This window comes from Cyprinodon tularosa, unplaced genomic scaffold (assembly GCF_016077235.1).
Source record: "Cyprinodon tularosa strain WSP-4 unplaced genomic scaffold, ASM1607723v1 ctg37, whole genome shotgun sequence".
Taxonomy (NCBI): domain Eukaryota; kingdom Metazoa; phylum Chordata; class Actinopteri; order Cyprinodontiformes; family Cyprinodontidae; genus Cyprinodon; species Cyprinodon tularosa.
The window spans coordinates 2481492-2507076 of NW_024039085.1; the positions used below are offsets into that span (position 1 = coordinate 2481492).

Sequence of the window (25585 nt, forward strand, 5' to 3'; positions counted from 1 at the left end):
TTTATTTATTTATGGGCAATGGACAAAGTCTTGCAAAAAAAAAAACTCCAGGAGCATCCTGCTTCCTGTAAATTTTTATACCATTAAATCAGTCTTTGAAGTACAATATAAATTTACAAACAGCTTATATTCATGAGTAGAATCTGGGTTTTAATAAAGAGGTGCATGTTTTTTATATATCACTCTTGCAACCAACATATCTGTAGGCCATCTGAAGTCAGTTCTTATTTCAAATGGAAAGAATTCAACGAATATGATATGATGCTACAGGTATGGCTCTTTGGCTCTTTTTAAGAATAGGTTGTTTCTTTGTAAAACTAATACCTCCTACTGTATGTGGTTCTACTCTGTTTTCACCTCAGTAAAGCTAGGCAAGTAAAAAGGCCACAGAAAATTCTGCAGAGAGTATGTTTTCCCACTAATAAAAAGTTAGGACAAAAATTTACAATATTTAATTTATGTCTTTCATGTACACACTCTAGTAGGCAAGAACTAATAAACAAGCATAAAAAGGCATAAATATTTTGGAAAATGTTTGCAACTGAGAGAGATAATAAATAGAACCCTGTAAACTCATATATTTTTTCACTGGTTATGATGAGTTCTGTGATTACTGACTAGATTTCAAGAACTCTCACAGCAATGTACACAACAAAAAAGAAGTAATAGTGAAGTATTCAATAAAACTCCTTTATGTCGTCATCATCTGGATTTTCTTACAAGTGAACTTTGTTCTTGTAGACAAGAGGGGAGTGGCTTGATGCCTGAAACAGGTTTATGTCTGTTTAGGAGCTAGTTTCAAGCTAGACCATTTACATGTTGAAACAGGAATCCACACCCTCCCACTTTAGACTGCTTATCTTGTACAGATACCTCCTTGTCTTTTGTTTTTCCCAGACAGCTCTCAGAACCGGCCAGAACCCTGAACAACTAAATGGAAGTGGGATATTTTACAAGCATTCGGGAGGATTTTCACAAAGGTCACTATCAAAATGTAAGTCACTGCTTAGCATAATATTCTACTTTCTCACTATAATTTCATTTTCTTTTAAGAGTCTTGCAGAAAATTTTTAGCAGTTCAGCAAGGTTAGTGCGTGAATTGTAAGGGTCTGAAATAAAATGCATGACTATATGATCTGTCTTCAGTTTATGTAATAATCCTATGCTTATGATTAATCATTCTGCAACAACTTGTGTATTTTTTTTAAACTTACAATTCTCCTTGGAGGGTGCACATAGGAAATTATTTTCCACCTCATGAGCTCTGCTTTTGTAGCAAAATTTTTTACAATGGCATCAAACAAAATACTTGATGAAAAGTTCAAAATACGCTGCCAAAGAGTCAAAACCTATTATTACATTTGGGAATTTAAAACTATTTGTAAAAAAAAAAAAAAAAAATTATCAAGAAAATCATACACTGACAATTTAAAAGAATGATAAAGAGAAACTTACATTTACACTTTCTGTATTTGTTTTAAATAAAACGTTATTTACCATTAAAGGACAACTGTTATTGAAATTTTGTAGTTCCATGTTGAAAAAAATAAAGGAGTCCCAAAAAATGTGCAATTTTAAATGGGATATATAGCGGGTTTTTACCAGTTGTGGCCACTAAATCAATCAGGCTGTCAGGTACTCAAAATGTAGCGGTAGCTGCAATAATAAAGTGCTAAACTGTTCTAATGATTGGATCTTACTGAATCTTTCATACACAAAACAACTACTGCTAGAAGACTGATTCATTTTTTTTTTTAGCTAAAACAAATTCAATACAAAGAAATAAATAGTTATTAGTTTGCATAGCTAGTGGTAGCTGGCTTGTTGTGGAGCGCAGTAGTTCTTATATCCTACAGGATTTTTTGAATTGTTACTGTAATCTCTGAAACATGGTTAAATTGGATTTGAAGTTATTCCCTGATTGGTGGTCATACATAAAACATAAGCAGCCGTAACAGTTTCTGTTTGAAGCAAGGAATATGCAAGTGATTGCTAATAAACTGCTTGGGTCCAAAGGTGAATGAATTTTTTTCCTTTATATTTTATCTTCTTCTCCTCTGGTTTCTGTTCTTTTCCATGTGTCTGCTATTCAGGAGTGTTTAATTGCTATAAAGGGATGCTATTAGAAAAAAACAAAATATCATATAGTATTAAACTTTTAATATCTGTTTATATTTTGAGAGCACTGTGATCAATTTGATTTATTTGTGTTTAGAACTGTTTTCTACAATAAAAAGGCTTACATAGGTTCATTTTATTTTGCTGTGACATAGCATTTAGAAATTAAAAGCAATACCTTGTCTGTTTACTGTATTTTATTTTGTAAACTTGGTTATTAACAGAGCTTTACAGAAAGCTAACATCCTTAACCTTGTCTCATGGCTTGTAACTTGATCCTCTGACATGACTGTATGTCTCCATTACCTTGATCAGGTCCTAAAGCAACAGCCAGAGGAGATGGACTACCCTGAGTTTTCCCTGCTATCATCCCTGAGAGGCGAGTTTAAGCATGAGGATTTTGTTCAGCCTCACTATAAAGAGACGTATCGGCTGGCAATTGATTGTCTGGTTAAAGATGGCAGAGATAGTTACAATGAGTTTCTCAAAGGAGAACGTGTTGGAAACTTCCTCTCAGAAGATGAGATTCTCTTCATCACATCTAATGCAAAACAGCTGCTATCCGAAAATAAGACAGAAGAGGTCATTGGCCCACCAGACAACCAGTCGTCCTCTGGGACATACTGGCCTACCCAGTCGGATGTGGAAACACCGAATTTGGATTTGGGTTGGCCAGAGGTCTTGCATAAAAGAAGCCCAACAAAAATCAATCTGCTCCATCATCCGCCAAGACTCAACAATCCAACTATAAAAGAGGTGATACGGAAAAATATTCAGGATGCAAAACAGGTAATTAAAAATGTTGGCAAAAGCAGTATGTTTATATAAGGATTCTAAACGGCCTCTCAAAACTAAGTTATTAGACCTTCTGCTCTGTCTGTGTCTGGCATCCACACTGAAAACAGTTTTTGTTAATATATAAAGGGCTTTTTAAAAGAAAATGACATTTCTCTTTCTGTCTTATTGAAGATTTCAAAATGTTTTGTAAGAATAAGTATGGAGCAAGAGTGAAATTAGATGTACCATGACCTGAGGTTATACACAAGCATAGCATCTTGATTGGCGTCATCAGCCTGGTTTCTATTTTAAAATGTTTTCTTAGTATCTAGTTTGATCATTAATGGTTGGAGTGTATATGTTGATTTTTAATCCATTGTAAATATACTGTACTCTATTTAAAGACCAATTTCACACATTCTCTCCTGACTTCTGTACAGGAATACCCAGCAACAAATCTGCTATTTCCCTGGACTATTTCCATATTGGTGACACATTTACCTGTCCATTTTTATTAAATTTAATAAGTAAACAAAGCGGGAATTATTAATGCCTGCACTAATCAAGCAATGACTGCATTTCAATGCAGTCTCAGGCTTGATTCGAACCTTTTAAAAAAGGAATAAAAAACTATATAACTTTTTATAAAATATCCAAATTAGCATAGCTTGAGCCTTAATGTATAAGCTAAAAGTGAGTATATAGCACTGAATTAAAATGTGCGCTGTCAATTGTTTTTTCTTTTCTTTTACTTTTTTCATATATAAGGCGCAGGTCAAGTTCTTGCTTCCTCCACTTCTGTATCATTGATTTATTAATGTTAAATTCTCTCGCAGCTGCTATATTCCCATGTTCTACTGTGTGACTGAGTTTGAAGTCCGTATCACACACTGTAATATTATGGTGAAACACAGTATGTGTTACTCTCCAATGCTCCTGATAACGGTAGCCATCAAGCTGAAAGCGCTGTGGTTTCGTGGTTTCCCAAAGTCATACTAAAGAAATTGTGTATCACGCAAAATTGCTTCGAGGTCAGTAAGCACAACCAGAAATAATCTATTTATAAAGCACTCTGAATTAAAAGGTGCACTGTTGTGTTTTGAGAAAATTAAAGACTTTTAAAGGTGCTGTAGGAGATCTTACAAAAACGGTTCCAGCAAACTATATTTTTGAACACAACCATGCGTCTCCCTTCAGACCACCCCTCGAAACCACGCCTTCAAAAACATCAATGTGCATGCTGACTGTCGAGGTGTTCAGATTATTCCGAGATCGAGAACGAAACAAGCCAAGACTGAGTGCTTTTGACACAAGCTAACAACAACATAAGGTTACGTTCACACCTAAAGCAGCAGAGGCAGCAAAGGCAGCTAGTTTACATGCAAAGTCAATGGTTGGCGTGCATCACAGTGCAGCAAAAGGTCCTGCAGCGCAGCTGAAGCAGTGCATCGCTGATCTGGGAGCTGGCAGGGAGACAGACACAGCACTGAAGATGCACAACGCTATGATCAGTCCTCTGAAGCAGTTTATTATCTTCTAAATTAACTTAAAATGCCAAAATCTGCTGGAAAAACATGTTCGCTTTTATTATCCTGGTGCCTGCAGTTTGGATTACCTACATGAAAATCACCTTCGAGCCGCTGCGGCAAACTGCGAAGAGGCGATCTGGCCATAGGCTGCTGTTAACTGAGATTGCTAGTAACAGCACACCGCCGGTGTACGGGGGTCTAAGTGGCTCCAACAGAAATAATTTTTGAAGGCAGGATGGTAATCTGGATGAACTGACTGCACTGACGATGTCTTCCGGTGTAATTTCTCACTTCAAAATAGATTCAAACTACTTTTTACCAACTGATCACAGCAAGTATCGCTGCCATTGTTACAGGAAAAGAAAGGATAGGGTAACTCCACCCAACGTCTATCAGACCCACTTTTTACACCGCGCAGCCAGAGCAGCAGAGATGCTGCTGAGATAGTATAACAGTGGCTTGCTTCCAGCCGTGGCGTACTGCATTAGCATTGGGTGGTTATTTCGTCCAAGTGTCAGGGTACGCACACAGGGGGGAGGGAGAAGCAGACGACCATGATTGACGTGTCAAGAACCAATCGTGTACAACGGACCGTGTTTTGTGATTGGTGGACATTGCTCATTGATTACACACTGTAGCGGTGACCCTTTATTTTAGTTTCACTTCCAGACCTTCTATTTCACTGATTGCTACGCAACTGTGGGAAGATCTTCAAGCCACATGGTAAAAAATGCGTCAGAAAAGATCTCCTACTGCTCCTTTAAGTGTGACTTATACAGCGGAAAATATGGTATTGTCTGTCTTAAAGATCATCCAAAGTGTGTTGCAAGCTGTTTTCCCCTCTAGGCAGCTCCACAGAATTGTTCTTCACCTTATTTCAGAGTAAAGGAGTGTCTGCAGGGATGTCATTACATAAAATCAGGTTCTGCAACTTAGTTTCTTAAGGACAAACAGAGAAAAAAACTTTCCTCAAATACCATGAAGGCCCATTTTCCATCATTACATTTAGTCATAGGACCTAATACTTTGATTCATTCACCCAAAACCTTTGTAGAAAACAAGTGGTATTATGAAGATCTATTATTTAAACTATGACTTCTGCGTTAAAATACACAAAATATAGCATAGATCAAAGAGCTTAAATACACTCTGTCTTTTGCTGTTGTTTGTGCAACCTAAATAAAATGTCAAATATAAAAAAAATAAATTAAAATGCTTAATTTTTCAATAATGCTTAATATGTGGAAAAATATACATTTTTCCTCATGGTCTGTGAGAGGCACTTATATTATTGGATACAAATAAATGGAAAATATGCTTAGTTTGACCAGTTTTATAGTATTTTCCTGCTTTTATTTAGCAAGAAAACTTGTTTAACAGATTGCACTGAAAAAAAAAATAGAGCCATGATATCAATAAATATTCTCAATATTAATATACTTATTAATACAATTATGAATACAGTTAATTATTAAAATTATATTTTAATATACATTGACTGATGTTGCAGATTTTTTTGCCAGTTTATGTGTTTATTTTTGAAGAAAAATACAACAAAATAGTTGTATTTTATGCTTTTTTTTAAAGGGCAAGATACACACATTTGTTGTGCACATTCTTTAAAGTCTTTCTGAGGCTTTTATTTTGTTTATTTTAATATTAAAATTATATGGTATTGACAATATATTTAAGAATATATTGTGATATAAATGTTGCTCTATTGTCCAGCCAACTGTTTGGTTTTTCTGCTCTCTCTTTCTCTTTAAAGGTAATTGCTATTGTGATGGACAAGTTCACAGATGTTGATATATTCAAAGAGGCTGTGGATGCTTCCATAAGAGGTGTGCCAGTTTATGTGCTTTTGGATGAATATCATGTTAAAAGTTTCCTCAAGATGGCTGATGATCAAGATATCAAAATAAAACAACTCAGGGTGAGTACCTCAAAAACAAATTATTGTTTTGCTAGTATGATAAAACATTGTATTTATTATCATCATAATCACTGTTGTAATTATTATTAATATGGTTAATATTACTATCATAATTTAATTATAAATCATGTAGTTAACAGAAAATGAATGTCAAAGTATATACAGCTGAATCTGCCTCTAACCACAATGTATTTACAAGAATACATACAAAATCATACACCCTGTCTGTTTAGGTGTCTTATTTACAAACAAAATAACTCTAAAAGTGAACTCACTGACTAAGACATTTAAGTTTAACAGTGTACCAAATTTCATCATAAACATCAGAGTATTTTAAAAACGGATGTCATTAAACAGTCCTGGTCTAATCCGTTATTGAAGGTTGTATAGTCAAATAGCTTTATAGCATAGCAAAAAGGGTGGATATTGCATTTACCTACTCTTCTCTGACTTTTTAGGTTTGTGCATTCTCTCCAATCTGTGTGTTTTGACAGCAAAAATATTTAATACAAAGAGTGGGTCACGCTGAACACACTCCTTATAGTTTTGCAAAAATTTCTTTTTTTACACACACAAAAACACACACTCATTTCCATGTTTTATGGGGACTTGCCATTGACTTCCATTTATTTGTATAGCCTAACCTAGCTCCTGACCCTACCCACTGCCAGTATATACTAAATCTTAACCTATACTGAATCCACACCTTAGACGTAACTCAAAACCCAAAGGTAAAACTTTTCCATATGTGGACAAGTTTAGTGGTCTCCACTAACACCTGTATTTCCCAAAATGTAGCTTATTTACAATAGCTTGGGAAAGGGTACCCATATTCTTAAAGAAAGTTTTATAAACCCTCATAATTATTATAATCTTAAAAGGAACTAACCTAAAAGAAAGGTGAAAGAAAGTTCATTCTTTGAAAATATCTTTTGCTTTCCTAAGATTTATATCAATTTTCTCAAATCTAGGCAAGAATTTGTTTAAATTCAGTTTAATAAAAAATTACTGATTCGAAAGGAAAATTAAGTATTGTGTTGACTCATAAGTTTTTATTTTAAGCAGTTGTAGAAGTCGATAACTATAGGCAGGAAGGATCTTCTATAGCGGTCTCTCTTGCACTGGATCTGGATCTCTTACTGAAGACACCATCCCATTTAACAATCTGATGAGGAGGATGCTCACTGTTGCCAATAATATTCTTCAGTTTGGGAAGAATTTTTTTATTTGAAATCACCCTTAGATATGTCTTAAATCTTGAAAATTCATAATCATCTGTAAAAATCATTGAACAATACCTTATTTATTGGAACAGAATTTTAAGGATGCTTACAGTTTTAAAATTGAATTGGTGAGGTCTTTGTCATATATCAAACTCTTATAGTTCTATGCTTGGTGGCTGCAAAAACTGGATACTTTTCAGTTAGTCCTCTGTCTTTTGCAGTATATTGAGAGAGTTGATTATTTGTAGGAAAATGTACTATATTTTATTTTGGGTGGAGTCAGCTATTGGCAAGTCATTTAAAAGTTTTGAACACACCCGGAAAATTTTCCTTTAAGAGCATATTAACTGCCAACAACAACAGGAATCCTATGACTCAACAAACTGACAGCAACATATTTCCTGCTTCTGTGAATTATTGTTTGTTGCTTACTGCTGTAGTTTTAACAAGGACAATATCCTTTCACTTATCTTGTAACAGAACATGAGGGTGCGCACAGTGAAAGGACAAGGCTACCTCTGTCGATCAGGTGCCAAATTTCATGGAGCAATGGAGCAGAAATTTCTTTTAGTCGATTGCCACACGGCAATTTGTGGCTCATACAGGTAAATATTGTCACTGAATCCCTGAGGGAGTAGCAATTCTAGATCTCTGTGGTGCTTACTGGTCATACAAATGCTTTTAGTGTCAGTGTTAAAATATTGCAGAAATGATGTCTCACTTATGTCTTGCATTACACATGTGGAGAAAATGGTTGGTACATCTCATCTAATGAAAGAAAAACCCACAATGGTCAGAGAAGAAACTTGAATCTGACAAAAGCAAAAACAAATAAAAGATCTGTGAAACTGAATAAATGATAATATGACATTGATTTTTAACCATGCTTCAACAAAATAGTTAAAAAGATTAACTCATCAAAAAGGCCTGGAAAGTCTCAAAAAGACTTAAACCGACTGTGACCAAAGGGAATTGTTAAATCAAGGTATGTCCACTAATTTGCATCACAGGTGTCTACAATTTTGTAATCAATCAATGGGCCTGAATATAGGACTACAGGTAGTAAATGTGCTGTTTGGTGGCATGGTGTGTACCACACTCAACATGGACCAGAGGAAGCGAAGGAAAGAAATGTCTCTGAACATTAGAAAGAAATGTATAGACAAGCATGTAAAAAAAAATACTATCAATCGTCTGACCATCTCTCCTGCTTCCTTTTCTATCGTACTTCACCTGGGTTTTCCAGTACTTCATGTTTTAACCTTCTGTTGTTGTGTTGGCAAAATGAAAACCACACTGCTTTAACCATGAAAGGGATGTTTATTACATATGCTATTGACTAATCAGGCTATACTAAAGACCGCCTAAAGGACATGAGGGAATATTGGTTATCAATCTGATTTCTGCTTCTGTTTGTGGATTGAGTGCATTTGACAGATTGATAACTTTTCCTTATTGGTATTGTGTTCAAAGCTGAAAATAAGGTGAAGTCTAAGAATTTGATGTGAATTTGAAAATCTGTGATTGGCTAATTGACTCTGACAGCTTCTCCAAAACTGCCGCTCTGTCAAGGTGTTGCCTTTCTGATCCTATTAACACTGAACCGTCCAACACTGTAATCACCACCAAACCTTCATCCCTGCTCTATTAAGGAAAATAATGATTTACATATAAAACATTTAACCTGGCCTTTAAAGGGTTTCAGTTATGAAAGGGATTAAATGTAGGGTAGTTTTTATGAAGCCTTAAGGGCAATGGCTAAAAGACCATGTCCAAGCAGCTTGATGTACCTGTGACTACAGTTTGACATATTTTCCAGAAATGTAAGATCCATGGGACAGTAGCCAACCTACCTGGACGTTGCTACATGAGAAAAAAATGGATGACAAATCAAACAGACGCAATAGAAGAATTATGACAAATGAGCACAGAAAAACGTTTGTAGTGAATAAATGTGAAATTCAAGAACTCAAAGAACATCAGGACCAGATCATTGCCAGATCAGTGCCCTTCGTTGTTATTTGAGCCAAAGTGGAGGTGATGGGAGATGACCAAGGAGGACAGCATTGTTACAAGCCATAAAGAGGGCCAGACTAGAATTTGCCAAAACTACATCTTCACAAGGAACAAAACTTCAGAGAGAATACACTCTTAACTATTGTTTGTAGAGGAAAACAATAAACCTTTCTGAAATAACTCTCTATGAGCCCTGACCTAAATCCTATTGAGCATCTTTCGAAGAAGCTGAAACATACCGTGTGGAAGGGGCACCCTGCTAAACCTGAGCCAACTGGAACAGTTTGCTCATGAGAAGTGGGTCATACAGACTTTTTATTGACCAGGCCTGTTTCAGGAGTTTATTTCTTAAATAACTCTGTTAGAGAATTTTCGAAAAGCAGTGTCCAACTTTTATTTGTTTATTTTTATCAACTTTTTATTTATTATTATTTTTACATATTTAAGTTATTTCTGTCGCCGTTGTGGGTTTTTCTTTGATTACATGAGGGGTACCAATGATTTTGTTCATGTGTTTATATCTAGAATTTTTTTATAATAGAGGTATTAACAATTATTTATATTGTTGAAGGATAAAAACCTTTAAAATTAATATTGTACTTATACACATATACATATACGTAGGTACATTTAAATGATTTAAAGTTAGACTTTTTATGTAGAAACTATATGAGTTTGTGTTGTCATGTTTTTACAGCTTCACTTGGTCTTTCGAGAAGATCAACCTGAGCATGGTTCAGGTCATCACAGGCCAACTTGTGCAGTCATATGATGAAGAATTTCGGACGCTCTATGCTCGTTCAGTTGTACCACCTGAACTAGAAACCTCACTGGTTGGGCCACACAATAATGGAGTTCAAGGACAAAAAATGTTGCCAAGATATTCTATTCCAAGTACTGACCGGATGGACCGCTTGAGGTATTCCTTAGATGTAGTCAATAACAAAAACTTTGAAAGACAATCTGGCACAAGAGTTTTTAAAGACCAGTACCTTGAAGAGGAGAATAAAACACGTGGGCCCTTGATAAAGGTACCACTGCTGGAACTTGAATCTTTAGATCAGATGAATTTGTTGAAAAGGCACAGTTATGCAGGGGAACGACAAGATGAATGCATCCCAGAGAACATTAGGCTTAGAGGAATCAACGGGAATAGCTCGAGAAATGGTGGAATTTTATCAAAGAACTACTCAATGGATAATTATATGCAAGTGCAACAGATACACAGAGATCAAAATATGTACCAGTCTTACAACGGCATTGACAAACAGGTACTCTCAATGCAGCAGAACATGCCAACATTAGAGAACACTTCAAAGTTGTTCCTACGTACATGGAGAATAGACTCTTACCTTAAAAACCCTGATGCCCCCTTTCCAGACACATGTGACTATTTGGACCAGTTAGAAATGGACAACGGGAGCTCCTTCATGCAGGGACATATGCGAAACTCCTTTGCCCTAAGGTGTCCCACCAAAGAACAGATAGAGCCAAGCAGACTCATAAACCCCTCGTGCCTAAGCGATTTCTCAACTACACCCTACACTCCTTTGCACCACAATTCAATGCATTGGAATCCTGATGCAAATGTTGAAAACAGAAATGTCTCCAATGAATTCATTTTAAACAGAAAGAGTCCACAGTTATTAGACAACTATGATAATACAGCACACTATAGCCCAGGTAGAAACATTTATCAATCTACATATTCTAGTTTGAGCAGAAATAAACATGCAAGGATAATTACTAACCCTGATATGCTGGCTAACAGTTGGCATAAGAGGCACAGTGTGGCTGATCCACGGTCAAGCACAGAAAACACATACGAAACCTCAGAACACATGTATGGACATTTTGTAAAGACTGAAGTAAACTGTAGCACTGTGGAAATCCCTGACCAGCATAGAGGATACAGATCAAATATAAATAAAGATCAGAGATCTCTCTCTCAGTATGACGTTAAGAATATCAACGACAAAAATGGCCCAAGTACAGTTGCTTGGCATGAACTCCCATCCAGGACCGTCTCTACAGCAGCCCTGCACCTTAATAGCAAAAATCTGGGAAATAAATCCAGCAGTATTAATTCCCAGTGCAGTACAAAAGGTAGCTCCAAAAACGTTCAGTCTTTTTCGAACATAACAGAGAGGGAAAAGGATTTCTTCAGAACCATAGAGACACCAAGTCTTCATTCAGGTGATAGCTGCGACACCTTAACAGCCGAGGATGGGGCAACAACTAGTGGTGGAGAAAATGCTTCCCAAACTGCAGCCAGTTCTGACAAGTCATCATCAGAAAGTCATCTGAAGACCTCAAAGCCACAATTTGAAACAGAAGAACACCGAGACAAACCAGTGATCTCTGCCTCCAAAGCTGCTACACAGAAGAAACCTTCAATTCCTGGGAAAAACACAAAGCCTGCAACTGAGGGTCGCATGCACAGCAGATTCGAACCTTTCAGCTCTCTTGAAAAAAAACCCTCGTTTTTGAGAGCCTCCAGGCGCAGCCAAGCTCAAGAGAAAACCAGAAGTCTTTCTGGAGGCGAGGCAGCTGTTGAACCCAGTCACACTCAGGCAACTAGAGGACTCCAAGAAAACAAGTTAGAGAGGTTTTTTCACAGAGTGGGAAATCTGTTACATAAAAACAAATAGTGAGGTTTAAGTGAGGTATTTAAACTATGTTTGCTACCTATAACTATAGTTTATTAGAGTGGAAATATTTATCTATGTACCACAGGTGTTATGTGCACTGACTTTGCAGCACCTTCAGTTTTAATTTCTACCTTGTTTATTGCACTCAAGAAGGATCCTGAAACATGGTTTGGTTTGTACTGATGTGGATTGCAGATGTTTCTTACATGATATAGAAATACCACCTCTAGCTTTTTTGTTCTTTGTTGGTGCCAGACTCTTGCATAAATGAAAATACTTTCAAAATTGTTTACATTACCAGTTAGTTGTTTCATAAGTTCACATGTATACTTACTTTTGTTGGCACTGAGGGTGTGTAGGATGAACATACCATTCTGGTTTCTGCATAAGATTTGTCTGCTTTAGCTTTGACAGCTGCTTCAGCTATAGAAAGAACAAATACATAGCATGTACACTGTTTATCATATATCTGCATAAACATTTCTATCTTGTTTTTTATATTTCAGAAGTTTTCACAAATGCTCTTCAGGGTGGAAAGATGTAAGACAGTATGCAAAGAAAGTACTACTTCAAACAAATTCTTGTTAATTTGCAATTAATGTTATGAAAAAAATTAAGTAGCTGACATTATTAAAATGACTTTTTCCCCGAAGACTTTAGTAATGGGATTATTATGTTTACAGAATGTTGCACATTTATGTAAAAAAAAAAAAAATTATGTGAAAATAAATGAAAATAAAAATCATCATGTAAGTAGAATACCATATACTGTAGAACACAGTGACCCTGCAAAGTGTCTTTGATTTATTCACTTTAAGGCAAGTCTTTGCTTCTCTTATTAGGTTTTAGTACATTGTTACAAATGTTGTTGTTGAACAATTATCTCCAGAGGAAATGTTAATCTAAATCAAATGCACTTTATGGAAGGGCTGTGCAGAAATCATTCAATGATTGTTTTACTTTGAGCAACTGCCCCTTTACAATGACCATCATTTCAAAGGGGTAGTTCCTCAAAGTAAAAAATGTCCCATAAATATAGTATGGGGAATTAACTTGAAAATATTTAACAATTCAATGTATTAAGCTATATTAGAAAATAGTAAGCAAGGTAAACAAGCTGTGGAAACAACAGTCTAGAGATCTCCCCCTCCCTGAATGTGAAAGGTATACGACCCTTTTGCACTCTAACAAGAGATGGCAGAACTGGGGGGCGAGAAGCAGGACCACACGAACCCACCGCATTTTCCCGCAGGCCATTCCTGAGTCAAACAGCTCTAAACAGACCAGGGTATGTGTGGACCCCAACCCCGAACCTGACTCCAGGGTGAGGTTCAAGCTCTCCCATACGGGTCAATGTCATGTGCCTCAATATCATATTTTTTAATATGGGCTTTTTGAACTGCTCTCGGTCTGACATGTCACCCGGAGCCTGTTTTCCTTGGGAGACTTTACCAGGGAAATTTAAACCCCTGACAATACAGCCTCTGAGATTATCTGTGCACTGAAACCTCTCCACCACATTAAGGTTTGTAGTTCAAGGAGGGAACCCTGATCAACTCTTGGAAAGAAATTACTGACACAGTTGGATGACAACGTAGAGGCTGTAGAAATGTAGGAAACAACTTTTCCCCCCCCTATTTCTGCTTGTAGTGGGGTCTTGCCAGAATATTAGCTGATGCAGAATAAACTCCTGCAAAGACTGTGTTGGCAACATGTTGCATCTAAATACATCAAGCACAAAATCAAACGGACACGGCTATAATAGAAATACTGAACATATGCCACTGAAATTTCTTTATATTAAGTAGAATAGTACAAAAGTTTAGACTCAGCTGTGTTATTTATTTCAACAAAGAAAAAAAACTGTTTAACAAGTAGGTCTACATCAAGTCAGCAGACTCTCTTTATTTTTGGCATCTTAACATCTCTTATACAAGTAGCTTAGAAGAGTTTTGATTGTCATTATAGCTATACACAGCATTTTCACTGCACATTAACTCTAAAGTACAAAACATTCAGCTAAGCTGGTGCGTCTCTAAAAAGAGCTTATACATTTATCAAGTGATCCCTGTAGTGACTAATGAAACTTATAATTTGTTTCCATTTTCTTCTTTCTCCGAACCCAATTGGTTCGGAGAAAGAAGAAAAAATTGGAAGAAAGAAAAAATTGGGTGGTTCTCCTATGTTTGCCTCTCCCCTCTACCTTCTTCAGGGAGGAGTAATAAAACAGCAACAAGAAAATATAGAAAACAAACAAGCACAATTTGTTGTTTTATTTTCCATTTTATATCAGAAACACATGATTCATTGCCCAATGCAAGATAGCAGGGATGCTCAAGCATGGACTTCTTTAAGCCTATTTTCGGGGGTGCTTCAGTCAAACCCCACCAAACCAATCTTGAAAAATTTAGTTGAGTTAACTGAACATGAAGAGTTACCTTTTGTTTTTTCCCCTAATTCTTTTGTTACACCTACACTATATGAACCTTTTTAACCATTTAATTTTTGAGCAAAACAACTAGCTGTCACAGTGCACTTATAACAGTTCTTCTCATGTATGCTTTTTTTTAATATAAATTACTTGATTTTAAGACACTGGCTTCTCCTGGTTAATTATGCCTTTACTACAGCCCCATATACACTACCCTTTTAAAACTGTCCTGAGAAAGGTCAGAGAATGGTAAGTGAGATAACTGTTGAGTGTAAATGGAACCCAACTGAACTGGACCGTGCCAGAAACAACTGAACCACGCTAAATCTAGTACTAGTTCAACAGTGAGGCTCGGCACAGTTCAGTTGGGGCTTGGTTCTCTAAAAACAAAGAGTGCATGAGAAGGACGCTTCATCTCCTGTTTACAGTCAGCTGACTCATTTTGCAAGTTCTGTGGGATGTCTGGCTTTGCAATTCACAGATCTCTTCACCTGTTCACAACACAAACTTCTCAGCTTATTAACAATAAATGGCATCAAAAGAGTGTGGGGTGTCCTGGGATAATCAGAGAGCGAGGCTCTCATTGAAATTGGAATGGATGCTATTCAGCCACATAAGCGCTATCATAAGGTTTAAACATATCACTAAGTACTTTTAAAAAAAGATAAAGGCCTTCACATAAACTGGACTGGCAAGGCAAAGAGAGTTTGTTTTTAAGAAGATCTGAAAAAAGTCATAAAACATCCCAAGAGGAACTGCAGAGATGTATTTTTCTGTTGGAAGAGTCTTTTGGTAATGCCAGTTTTAATTATTCACTCCACAGATCAAATTTTTTTGACCAGTATGCAATATACCGCTTAACCCCAGATTACTCAAAACCTTGTTCACTTGAGGACCAGAGACTTGTAGAAGGAATTTTAAAGTTATTTGTCTTTGTACAAAAAATGCTTTAATTGCAGAAAAAACAACCAACACCTCACATAACTGAATAGGGCAAGTTTTGGGAAACATAACTGAGCATATAGATGACTCAAGAGTTGGACATTTTTTTTCCCTTTATGTTACTAAACATAAAGTCAAATTGATTTTAAAGTTGTTTACATAAATACATTACATATTAAAATCTTTTAAAATTTGCAGAACTGAATCACAACGCATGTGTGACACAACCTAAATTGTATGTTTCCCTCCAGCCCGACAGTTTCAGCTACTGTTGTGCCGACCAGAAGCAAATATATCTTAGCCACTAGATGTAAATATTTGGGAGAGGCAGACTTGCAGATGTAATTTCTGGCTGGCAAATGTAATTCTAAAAAGTAAAGATCCAGAGGACGTTAATATAGATGCACACTGTTAAAGGAAAGCTCTGTGTTTACACCTTGAAGCCTTCTCTCTCCGGTTCTTTTCCTGAGAAGAGATCACTCGGGTCACACTCTTTAAATAACACTTCATAATGTATATGTACTAAATAACCATGAGATATGACAACAGTTTTTGACAGAAATTTAAATTTTACTCAGATCAGAGAAGATGTTTAGAGTTACGGAAGGCAGTGCTTACCAACCAGGCTCACATCTCGTGAAGTGGCCTCGAATGAAAATTAAAGAAGCATTTTATACAACTATATATATATAAATATATATATTTATAATATATATAAATATATATATTATTGAAAGATATTTCAATAATAATAGATTATTCAAGATAAAAGAAGTATTTAAATAAATATTCTTGGCTGACTAACATTTAATGATTAATTTAAAATGAAATGCACAAACATTCTTCATCCTTAAAATATTTTTTCATCCAAATCTGAAATATTTTACAATAAAGGCTCTGTCACAAATTATTACCCTTTAATGGAAAAAGTATTCATGGCATTATGACAATGAAACTTCACATGGGTAGCATTTTTTTAGTTATACTCAAGCTGCTGCAATACATACAGAAATCTTTGTTGAAAGAAAAAAATGCAAAGATTAGCTAGTGTTTTAATATAAACTGAAGTTTTATGTTTATAACAGTTTCCCTCATGACATCCACTTAAATTTCTTTAATCACTTAATATGGGCCTGATAATAAAAGTTACACTTCCAAAACTACTTTATAATGCCATGATTATCCAGAAATTAAAGGTATAGTGCAGGGTGTCTTTTTTTCAGGTGGGGCATAAAAATAAGTGGTCCTCCTAATTGTCAATCATTCGACAATCAAGGCCGTCCTATGTGCTCCTCTTCATTTTCACATTACGGTCATAGTGGAAAAACTGCGAATCTTCTTTTGAAAAGCAAGCTTGTATGAGCAATACAAACAGCAACTTTTAAACAGAATGTGCACAAGGAGAAATGGGCTTGTATATGCCTTCGCGTGCGTTTAATAGGTGTTCCATTTGGGAGCAGCTACAGGGTTGTGCATTTGCATTTTTTTTTTAAGTGGAGAGGGCGGGTCTTTTGAAAAACTTGCCAAGATCCTCCACAATACCTTTAATTTAAAGATAGATAGACAGAGTCGAAAGTACACTAATGAATTACGTTTGAGTCATATTACCTGTGTATTACACATTTTGGGGTTTAAATCTAAGGGTGTTCAGTGACAAAGGGGCTCTTGTCTCCAACAACAGCCACAATATTTGTCACTAGTTGCTCCAAAGAGGAGACTTTAGCACATATTTTGGCTCCGAAGAGGACACTGTAACACACAATTTTCAGTAGATGGGCCACAAGGGGGAGCAACCTCCTGCCCGCCATGCACATCACTGCTGGAGAGAGGTCTTACTGTATTTAGATCCCAGGTGCTTTTGACAAATAAAAAAAGAGCTTTTAGATATTGTATAGATATTGTACAAAGGTTATGATAAATAATGTAAAATTACTAACAGTATGTAATTTCTCAGCTGCAGAATCCTGATAAAAACACACATGTACAAGTCCTCTATTGATGTTTTGGGAAACCAATTATTCTTTAAAAATTCTTTCATCTATTTTCTGGGAGTGCTGTCCATGCCCAGAGGTTATTAGTCAAGAGGCAGGATAAAGATTCTGCTTCAGAATATTCTATTTATCATACACAGGGATTTTGGCTTGGCTGTCACCTACATTACAAAGACAATTACAAGTGCAAAAAAACATAACACAAGAAAATGAAAGGGGGAAATGTTACCAGAGGTTTTACAAATTAATCGCTGGAAAGTGTCAGTCAGTCATGTGGCAACACAGGAACATGCACAAAAAACACTCCCACCGAAGACTGTTGGGATCCTCAGGCTTGCCCACCAGAGGGCGCCGAGAATCTTCTTCTGCTCTCTTTGTCTCTTTCTTTTAGGGCTGGAGTCACTGTCAGGTTCTGGAGATTACCCTCTGCCTCCAGCAGAGTGCGCCGTGGGTCCTCCTGAGCTGAGCCTCTCACACACCTGTGGCTGATCTACTAATCAGGAGGACCACAGTATTTAAGCTACCTTCAGACCTGGATTCCACGCCGCAGTGTTGATCTTAGTTGGTTAGCAACCTGAGCCTCTGTTACTGGGAGAATCTTGGTTATCCCAAGTAAGAGATCAGATTCTAACTCTTCCCTGTTTCTGCCTCACAGGAATCCTGTCTCCTCGTGAAGCTCTGGATGAGCTTAACCACCTGTCTCCTTGTGAAGCTCTGGATGAGCTTAACCTCCTGTCTCCTCGTGAAGCCCTGGAAGAGCTGCCTCACTGGTAACCTGTCTCTGGCCTGCAGCTCTGGGAGAGCTGCATCACAGGAAACCAGTCTCCAGTCAGAAGCTCTAGGCGAACTTAACCTACTATCTGCCCTGGTGAGCCAACCCAAAGATCTCCTCGTGGATGAAGCCTGATGACCTCGTGGATGAAGCCTGATGACCTCTTTCCCCAGAGGTTCCCATGTGGAGGTCAGTTCCATCCGTCTCATCAGCCACCTTTCAGATCAACAGTTAGCACCCTCAGTCAATAGACTCAAGTTTGGTTCATTAATCAAACCCCAAATATCTAGACCTCCTTGTCAGTCAGATTCAGGATCAGAACTTGGTAGTAAATCTGTTTCTCTAGTCTCTGAACTTACCTGCTCTCCGTTTTCTCCAGCTCCTGTACCCGTTAGCCATCCAGTTTCCTTAGCCTCTGAGTCCGTTAGCATACCGTTTCCTGTAGCCTCAGAATCCGTTAATCCTCTAGATTCAGCTGACACCTCTGATCCCTTAGTTTCCGAACACGGTTTTGTTTCAGTACCCCTAGCTTCAGAACCAGAAATCATTTCAGGAACTCTAGTCTTTCAGCCCGTTAGCTATTCAGATTCCCCAGCGACAGAACCCGGAAGTAATACCGTGCTTCCGGTTTTGGAGGCAATTAGTTTTTTTACGTCTCCGGCCTCAGAATCCTTGCCAGTTCATGCTCCCCACATTCAAGAATCAGATCTCTGGGATTTTTATTATGGGGACAGAGAAGATTTTTTCCCTTTCAGGTCTCCTCATTTCTCTCTTAGCCAGCCAGATCTAGCGTCCGAATCCATTTCTAAACCTGTTAGCAATCCAGTTAGCCTAGAACCTGAACCCTCTTGCACACCAGACAGCTTGTTACCAGAATCTATCTGTGAACCTGTTAGCCCCGCTGCTAAGACATCCCGATGTAAGAGACGGTGTTGCCGTAAGCACGCTCTGAGCCGTCTAGAGACCCCTGAGTTAGCTTTGTGCCGTCCAGAGACCCCTGAGTTAGCTTTGTGCCGTCCAGAGACCCCTGAGTTAGCCCCGTGCCGTCCAGAGACCCCTGAGTTAGCCCCGTGCCGTCCAGAGACCCCTGAGTTAGCCCTGTGCCGTCCAGAGACCCCTGAGTTAGCCCCGTGCTGTCCAGAGACCCCTGAGTTAGCCCCGTGCCGTCCAGAGACCCCTGAGTTAGCCCTGTGCCGTCCAGAGACCCCTGAGTTAGCCCTGTGCCGTCCAGAGACCACTGAGCCTGCCCTGTGCCGTCTTGAGACCCCTGAGCTAAAAGTTAGAAGGGCTTCAGAATTTCGTGTTGGTGAAATTGTGCCTTCAAGAGTCCCTCAGCGGAGGCCACTAATCACCAAGAACCCTCCACCGACGCCTCAAGCCACCTCAGAGACTGAACTTGAGCCTCCATGGGTGGTCCCTCCGTTTCCAGAGGTGGAACCACAGTCGGTGGTCCCACCTGCACCAGAGACTGAACCACATTGCGTGGTTCCGCATGTGCCTGTGGCGGAGCTGCTATTGGCGGGCTCCCCTGTTCCTGACCGGGAGCCGCAATCGGCGGGCTGCCCAGTTCCTGACCGGGAGCCGCAATCGGCGGGCTCCCCAGTTCCTGACCGGGAGCCGCAATCGGCGGGCTCCCCTGTTCCTGACCGGGAGCCGCAATCGGCGGGCTCCCCTGCTCCAAAGCTGCAGTCGGCGGCTTCCTCAGAGCCTCCTCCTGAGCCGCAGCCGGCGGCTTCCTCAGAGCCTCCTCCAGAGCCGCAGTCGGCGGCTGTTTCTGAGACTGTTCCTGAGCTGCCGAGGAGGGGACGGGGTACCCCGTGGGGGTACCTGCTGAAGCTTGGGCGTCATCCTCCTGATAAGCAGCTTCGCCTCCGGCCCCGCGGCAGACCTCCAGAGCGTCAGCTTCGCCTCCGGCCTCGCGGCAGACCTCCTGAGCGTCAGCTTCGCCTCCGGCCTCGCGGCAGACCTCCTGAGCGTCAGCTTCACCTCCGGCCCCGTGGCGGACCCCCAGAGCGTCAGCTTCCCCTCCGGTCCCGCGGCAGACCCCTGGAGCATCATCTTCACCGTCGACCCCGTGGCAGACCCCCAGAGTGTCAGCGTCGCCTTCGACCCCGCTGCCGGCCACCTAAGACTCTGCTCCGTTGCCGGATCGTAGGCTGGTCTCCTGAACCTCAACCGTGTCTCCGGCCCGGCGGTGGTCCCCCTAAGACGCTGCTCCACCTTCATCTCAACGGTCGACCTCCTGAGCAGCAACTACGCCCCCGCCGTCGGCCCCACGGTAGGCCACCTGAAACTGTGTCCTGCTGCCGGCCCCATGGCAGGCCACCTGAGACTGTGTCCTGCTGCCGGCCCCACGGCAGGCCACCTGAGACTGTGTCCTGCAGCCGGCCCCAAGGCAGGCCACCTGAGACTGTGTCCTGCAGCCGGCCCCACGGCAGGCCACCTGAGACTGTGTCCTGCAGCCGGCCCCACGGCAGGCCACCTGAGACTGTGTCCTGCAGCCGGCCCCACGGCAGGCCACCTGAGACTGTGTCCTGCAGCCGGTACTTCGGCCGGCCACCTGAGACTGTGTCCTGCTGCCGGTACTTCGGCCGGCCACCTGAGACTGTGTCCTGCTGCCGGCCCCACGGCAGCCCACCTGGGACTGTGTCCTGCTGCCGGTCCCTCGGCCGGCCACCTGAGACTCTGTCCCGCTGCCAGTCCCTTGGCCGGTCACCTGAGAATCTGTCCCGCTGCCGGTCCCTCGGCCGGCCACCAGAGACTTTGCCCAAGAAAGTTTTTGGGTTTTCTTTTGCTGTCGTCCACCATAAGTGGATCGTTTTTTGTTCTGGACTTTGTTTTTGTTTTCTGCCCTCCTGGCCTGTTTCCCCCTTCGCCCACCCTGGGTGGGTTGTTTTTTGTTTGTTTGACCTTTTTTTCTGTTGGTTCTGGCCCTCCTCGCCCTAGTGCCCCCTCCGCCCGCCCTGGGTGGGTTGTTTTTTGGACTTTTTTTCAGGGGGCGTCTGGAATCCGCCCTTGAGGGGAGGGCTCTGTTGGGATCCTCAGGCTTGCCCACCAGAGGGCGCCGAGGATCTTCTTTTGCTCTCTTTGTCTCTTTCTCTTAGGGCTGGAGTCACTGTCAGGTTCTGGAGATTACCCTCTGCCTCCAGCAGAGTGCGCCGTGGGTCCTCCTGAGCTGAGCCTCTCACACACCTGTGGCTGATCTAGTAATCAGGAGGACCACAGTATTTAAGCTACCTTCAGACCTGGATTCCACGCCGCAGTGTTGATCTTAGTTGGTTAGCAACCTGAGCCTCTGTTACTGGAAGAATCTTGGTTATCCCAAGTAAGAGATCAGATTCTAACTCTTCCCTGTTTCTGCCTCACAGGAATCCTGTCTCCTCGTGAAGCTCTGGATGAGCTTAACCACCTGTCTCCTTGTGAAGCTCTGGATGAGCTTAACCTCCTGTCTCCTCGTGAAGCCCTGGAAGAGCTGCCTCACTGGTAACCTGTCTCTGGCCTGCAGCTCTGGGAGAGCTGCATCACAGGAAACCAGTCTCCAGTCAGAAGCTCTAGGCGAGCTTAACCTACTATCTGCCCTGGTGAGCCAACCCAAAGATCTCCTCGTGGATGAAGCCTGATGACCTCTTTCCCCAGAGGTTCCCATGTGGATTATCCCCTGTTGTTCTCTGCGTCGAGCTGGAAGCTCAGATCCTAGCTAGCCTAACTAAGCATACAGCTAGAAGCTTAGCCCCTCATGATCTCAGTCATCCAGCCATTCCCCGTTCCCTGCACAGACCCCAGAGAATCAGCCTCCTGCCTGAGCTGTTCCCTTCCCATTACTCATGTTTGTGCCACAATAAACTCTTTTGGACTTTTACCCAGTTTCTCCGTGTGTGTTTCTGCATCTTGGGCTAGCACAAATACCCATCATGACAAAGACCAATTTGGAGTAACCAATAAACCAACACGAACAACAGTCATGTTTTTTGACAGTGGGGAGAAGCTGAGGCAGCCAAAGGGAAAACTATGCATGTTACTGAGAGCATGTTAATTGCATACAGAAAGACCCCAGAATGAGATTAAAGTTCAGGACCTTCTTTATGCAAAGCAGTAATACCAACTGTGCAACTGTGCAAGCCATCTGATAATCTTTTAATTAATGTCCCTATCAACTTAAACATGTTGGGTTCTTGCCATCTTTGCACAAGGGGAACTGCATAGACAAGAAAGAAAATTGTCAATTAATGAGGCAACACAACCACATCAACATTTACCTTTCTGTTAAGCTGCAGCTTCACTACTGGGCCTTAGTTCCAATGGGGAGAATAAGAACTTATATTTTACTATGTAAGGAAAGGGAAAGAAAAACAAGTTGGACACAGCCTCTTGGCAGGCTGAATTTACAGGGACACCAAAGATGTAGAAAAAAATAAATAAATAAATAAATAGGCAGACCAAAAGCCCTTTTTGTCTTTATTTTAGATAAAATGCAAACAAACATTTACCATCTGCTTTTTCTTTTAGTATACCCTGCTGTGAACATAAAACATAATCCTAAATCTATTTACAGAATTGAACAACCAACTCAAAATACTTTCCTTCAAAATGCAGCCAAATAGAAAGAATAATGTTCAAGCTGCCTATAGTGCTACTGTGGAACTGCTTATTGCTCACAACATCACATGCTTAAGAGTATAGAACAGTAGTGTCATTTAAAATTATTGGCAGATGATTAATCATAAAATACACTGCTAAAAAATACTGCTAAGAAAAGAAAGGGAACACTCGAGTAACACATCCTAGATCTGAATGAATTAAATATTCTCAATGAATACTTTGTCATGTACAAAGTTGAATGTGCTGGCAACAAAATCACCCAAAAATCTTAATGTAAATCAAATATATTAACCATTGGAGGCCTGGATTTGGAGGTACACACAAAATTAAAGTGGAAAAACACACTAAAAGCTGATCCACATTTGATATAATGTCCTTAATGCTGGTCAAAATTAGACTTGGCCTCCATGTGTCTGGGCATGCTCCTGATGAGGTGGCTGATGGTCTCCTGAAGGATCTCCCCCCAGACCTGGACTAAAACATTTGCCAACTCCTGGACAGTCTATGGTGCAACGTGATGTTGGTGGATGGATTGAGACACGATGTTGATTATGGGCCAGTCCATACCTTCAATGCCTTCATCTTGCAGGAAATGTTTACATAATCCAACCATGCAGTCTAGCATTGTCCTGCATTAGCAAAAACCCAGGGCTAATCGCACCAACATATGGTCTCACAAGGGATCTGAGGATGACATCTCCATCCTCATGGAGTTGATTACTAATTAATTATTTACTCCACAGATCACATTTTTATGGCCAGTATGCAATATACTGCTTAACCCCAGATTACTCAAACCCTTGTTCACTTGAGGACGTGAGACTTGTGGCAAAGGATTTTTAAAGTTATTCGCTTTGTACAAAAAAAAAAAAAACATGCTATAATTGCAGAAAAAGCAACCAACACATGCTGAAGAATATTGCAGGCACAGTGTCTCCAGACTCTGTCACATGTGCTCAGTGTGAACCTGCGTTAATCTGTTAAGAGCACAGGGCACCAGGGGTACATCTGCCAATCCTGGTGTTCTCTGGCAAATGCCAAGCATCCTACATGCTGTTTAGCTGTGAGCACAACCTCCATCTGTAGATGTCTGGCCCTCATACCATCCTCATGGAGTTGATTTCTAACTGTTTGTGCAGATACATGAACATTTGTTGTCTGATAGCTGTCATTTAGAGGGCCCTGACAGTGCTCCTCCTCTTCCTGCCTGCACCTCCTTCCTCAAAGGTGGAGGTAGCGTTCCTGCTGGTGGGTTTTTGCCCTCCTATTCCTCCTCCATTTCTCCTGGTAGTGCCTCCAGTCTCTGGACACTACGCTGAGAGACACAGCAAACCTTCTTTCCACACCATGCAGTGATGTTTCATCCTGGATGAGCTGCACGACCTGAGCCACTTGTGTGGTTTGTAGTCTGTCTCATGTTACCATGAGTTTGAAACCATCACAAACTTTAAGAGGGACCAAAACATCAGACAGAAAGCATAGACACTAAGAAGTGGTCTATGGCCCCACCTGCAGAACCAATACTTTATTGAGTGTGTTTTGCTAATTGCCAATAATTTGCACATTTACACATTTGCCCTACAGCATGTGGAATTTATTGTCAATCAGTGTTGCTTCCTAAGTAGAAAGATTGATTTCACAGAAGTTTGATTTGATTGAAGTTGTATTGTGTTGTTTTTGTGTTCCCTTTATTTGTTTGAGCAGTGTACAGTATGTACAAGGATGTCATTGTATCAGTTACAGAAGTGGGTTTCAAGCTAGCAATAGCATGATAAGAGGGTTAGTAGAGATAGACATGGAGATTATGAATATGGACAAAGATACAGAGAGAGCAGAGTTTACTTATGTGGAGGTAGTTGCTGTTCCCACAAAAGAAGAAGATATAACAGAGTTGAGGTTGTAAGGTGTTGGATTCTTGGTCGTGAAACATTTTGTGTTTTTTCTTTCCAGGCTGGAGATTGGGAATGATGACGCATCAGAGGGTAGACAGATGGTAGAAACCAGGAAGCAGATCACCAGATCCGGTTTCTGACAGGCAAGACAGGGAAGTAGCAGTATTTTGAGAAGGAAGAAACTTCAAGAGGCGAGAGTCTGATTATCACTCATGAGCAAAGCAATCCATAGTCTGTCTCAGGACATCAGTTCCTCTTTTAAGATCTTCCTAATGAGACTTAAGGATGGCCCTCTAGTCACACCCTTGAAAAGAATAATTTAGTTAAAACAACCAGTAAACAGATTTGTGTGTATGAAATGCATTTTGCTTGGTCAACAAAAGGAACAACAAAGAAATGCTATGCTGTGAATAGAATAAAAAACAACATGAAAAATAAGATGCTCAAATTTAATGATTTCTTTTTAATGCAAACTGAAAATGCATGAATCAGAACTTTATTTATTTATATTTTTTTCCACAAGAAAATGGAAGGTCTTTAATATTTCTAACCATTCAAAATAATCTTAAATTTTCAAACTGTGAACAAGCAATGTTGGTGAAAATTATATATTCCTCTCTTAGAATTCACCTGTAAATACACATTTCCTGCTGCCGTTTAGTCAGTTTTTCAGGTGCTGCTCTATACAATGTGGAACTCTAAATCTTGCAA

General features: G+C 40.0%; 1 protein-coding gene across 2 annotated transcripts; it reads left to right on the forward strand.

Moving 5' to 3' along the window:
• Positions 1–834: 834 nt before the first annotated feature.
• On the forward strand, positions 835–25327 carry fam83b (family with sequence similarity 83 member B). 2 transcript variants are annotated; one of them, XM_038296271.1, is made up of 6 exons: positions 835–994; positions 2434–2907; positions 6193–6357; positions 8061–8185; positions 10294–10515; positions 24933–25327. In XM_038296271.1, exons 1-6 carry the CDS (start codon positions 935–937, stop codon positions 25012–25014), a joined length of 1128 nt encoding a protein of 375 aa, XP_038152199.1. In that variant the 5' UTR covers positions 835–934; the 3' UTR covers positions 25015–25327. The 2 variants fall into 2 exon arrangements, with proteins under 2 accessions (XP_038152199.1, XP_038152198.1); XM_038296270.1 differs by lacking the exon at positions 24933–25327 and having other exon boundaries at positions 10294–12947.
• The last annotated feature ends 258 nt before the right edge of the window (positions 25328–25585 follow it).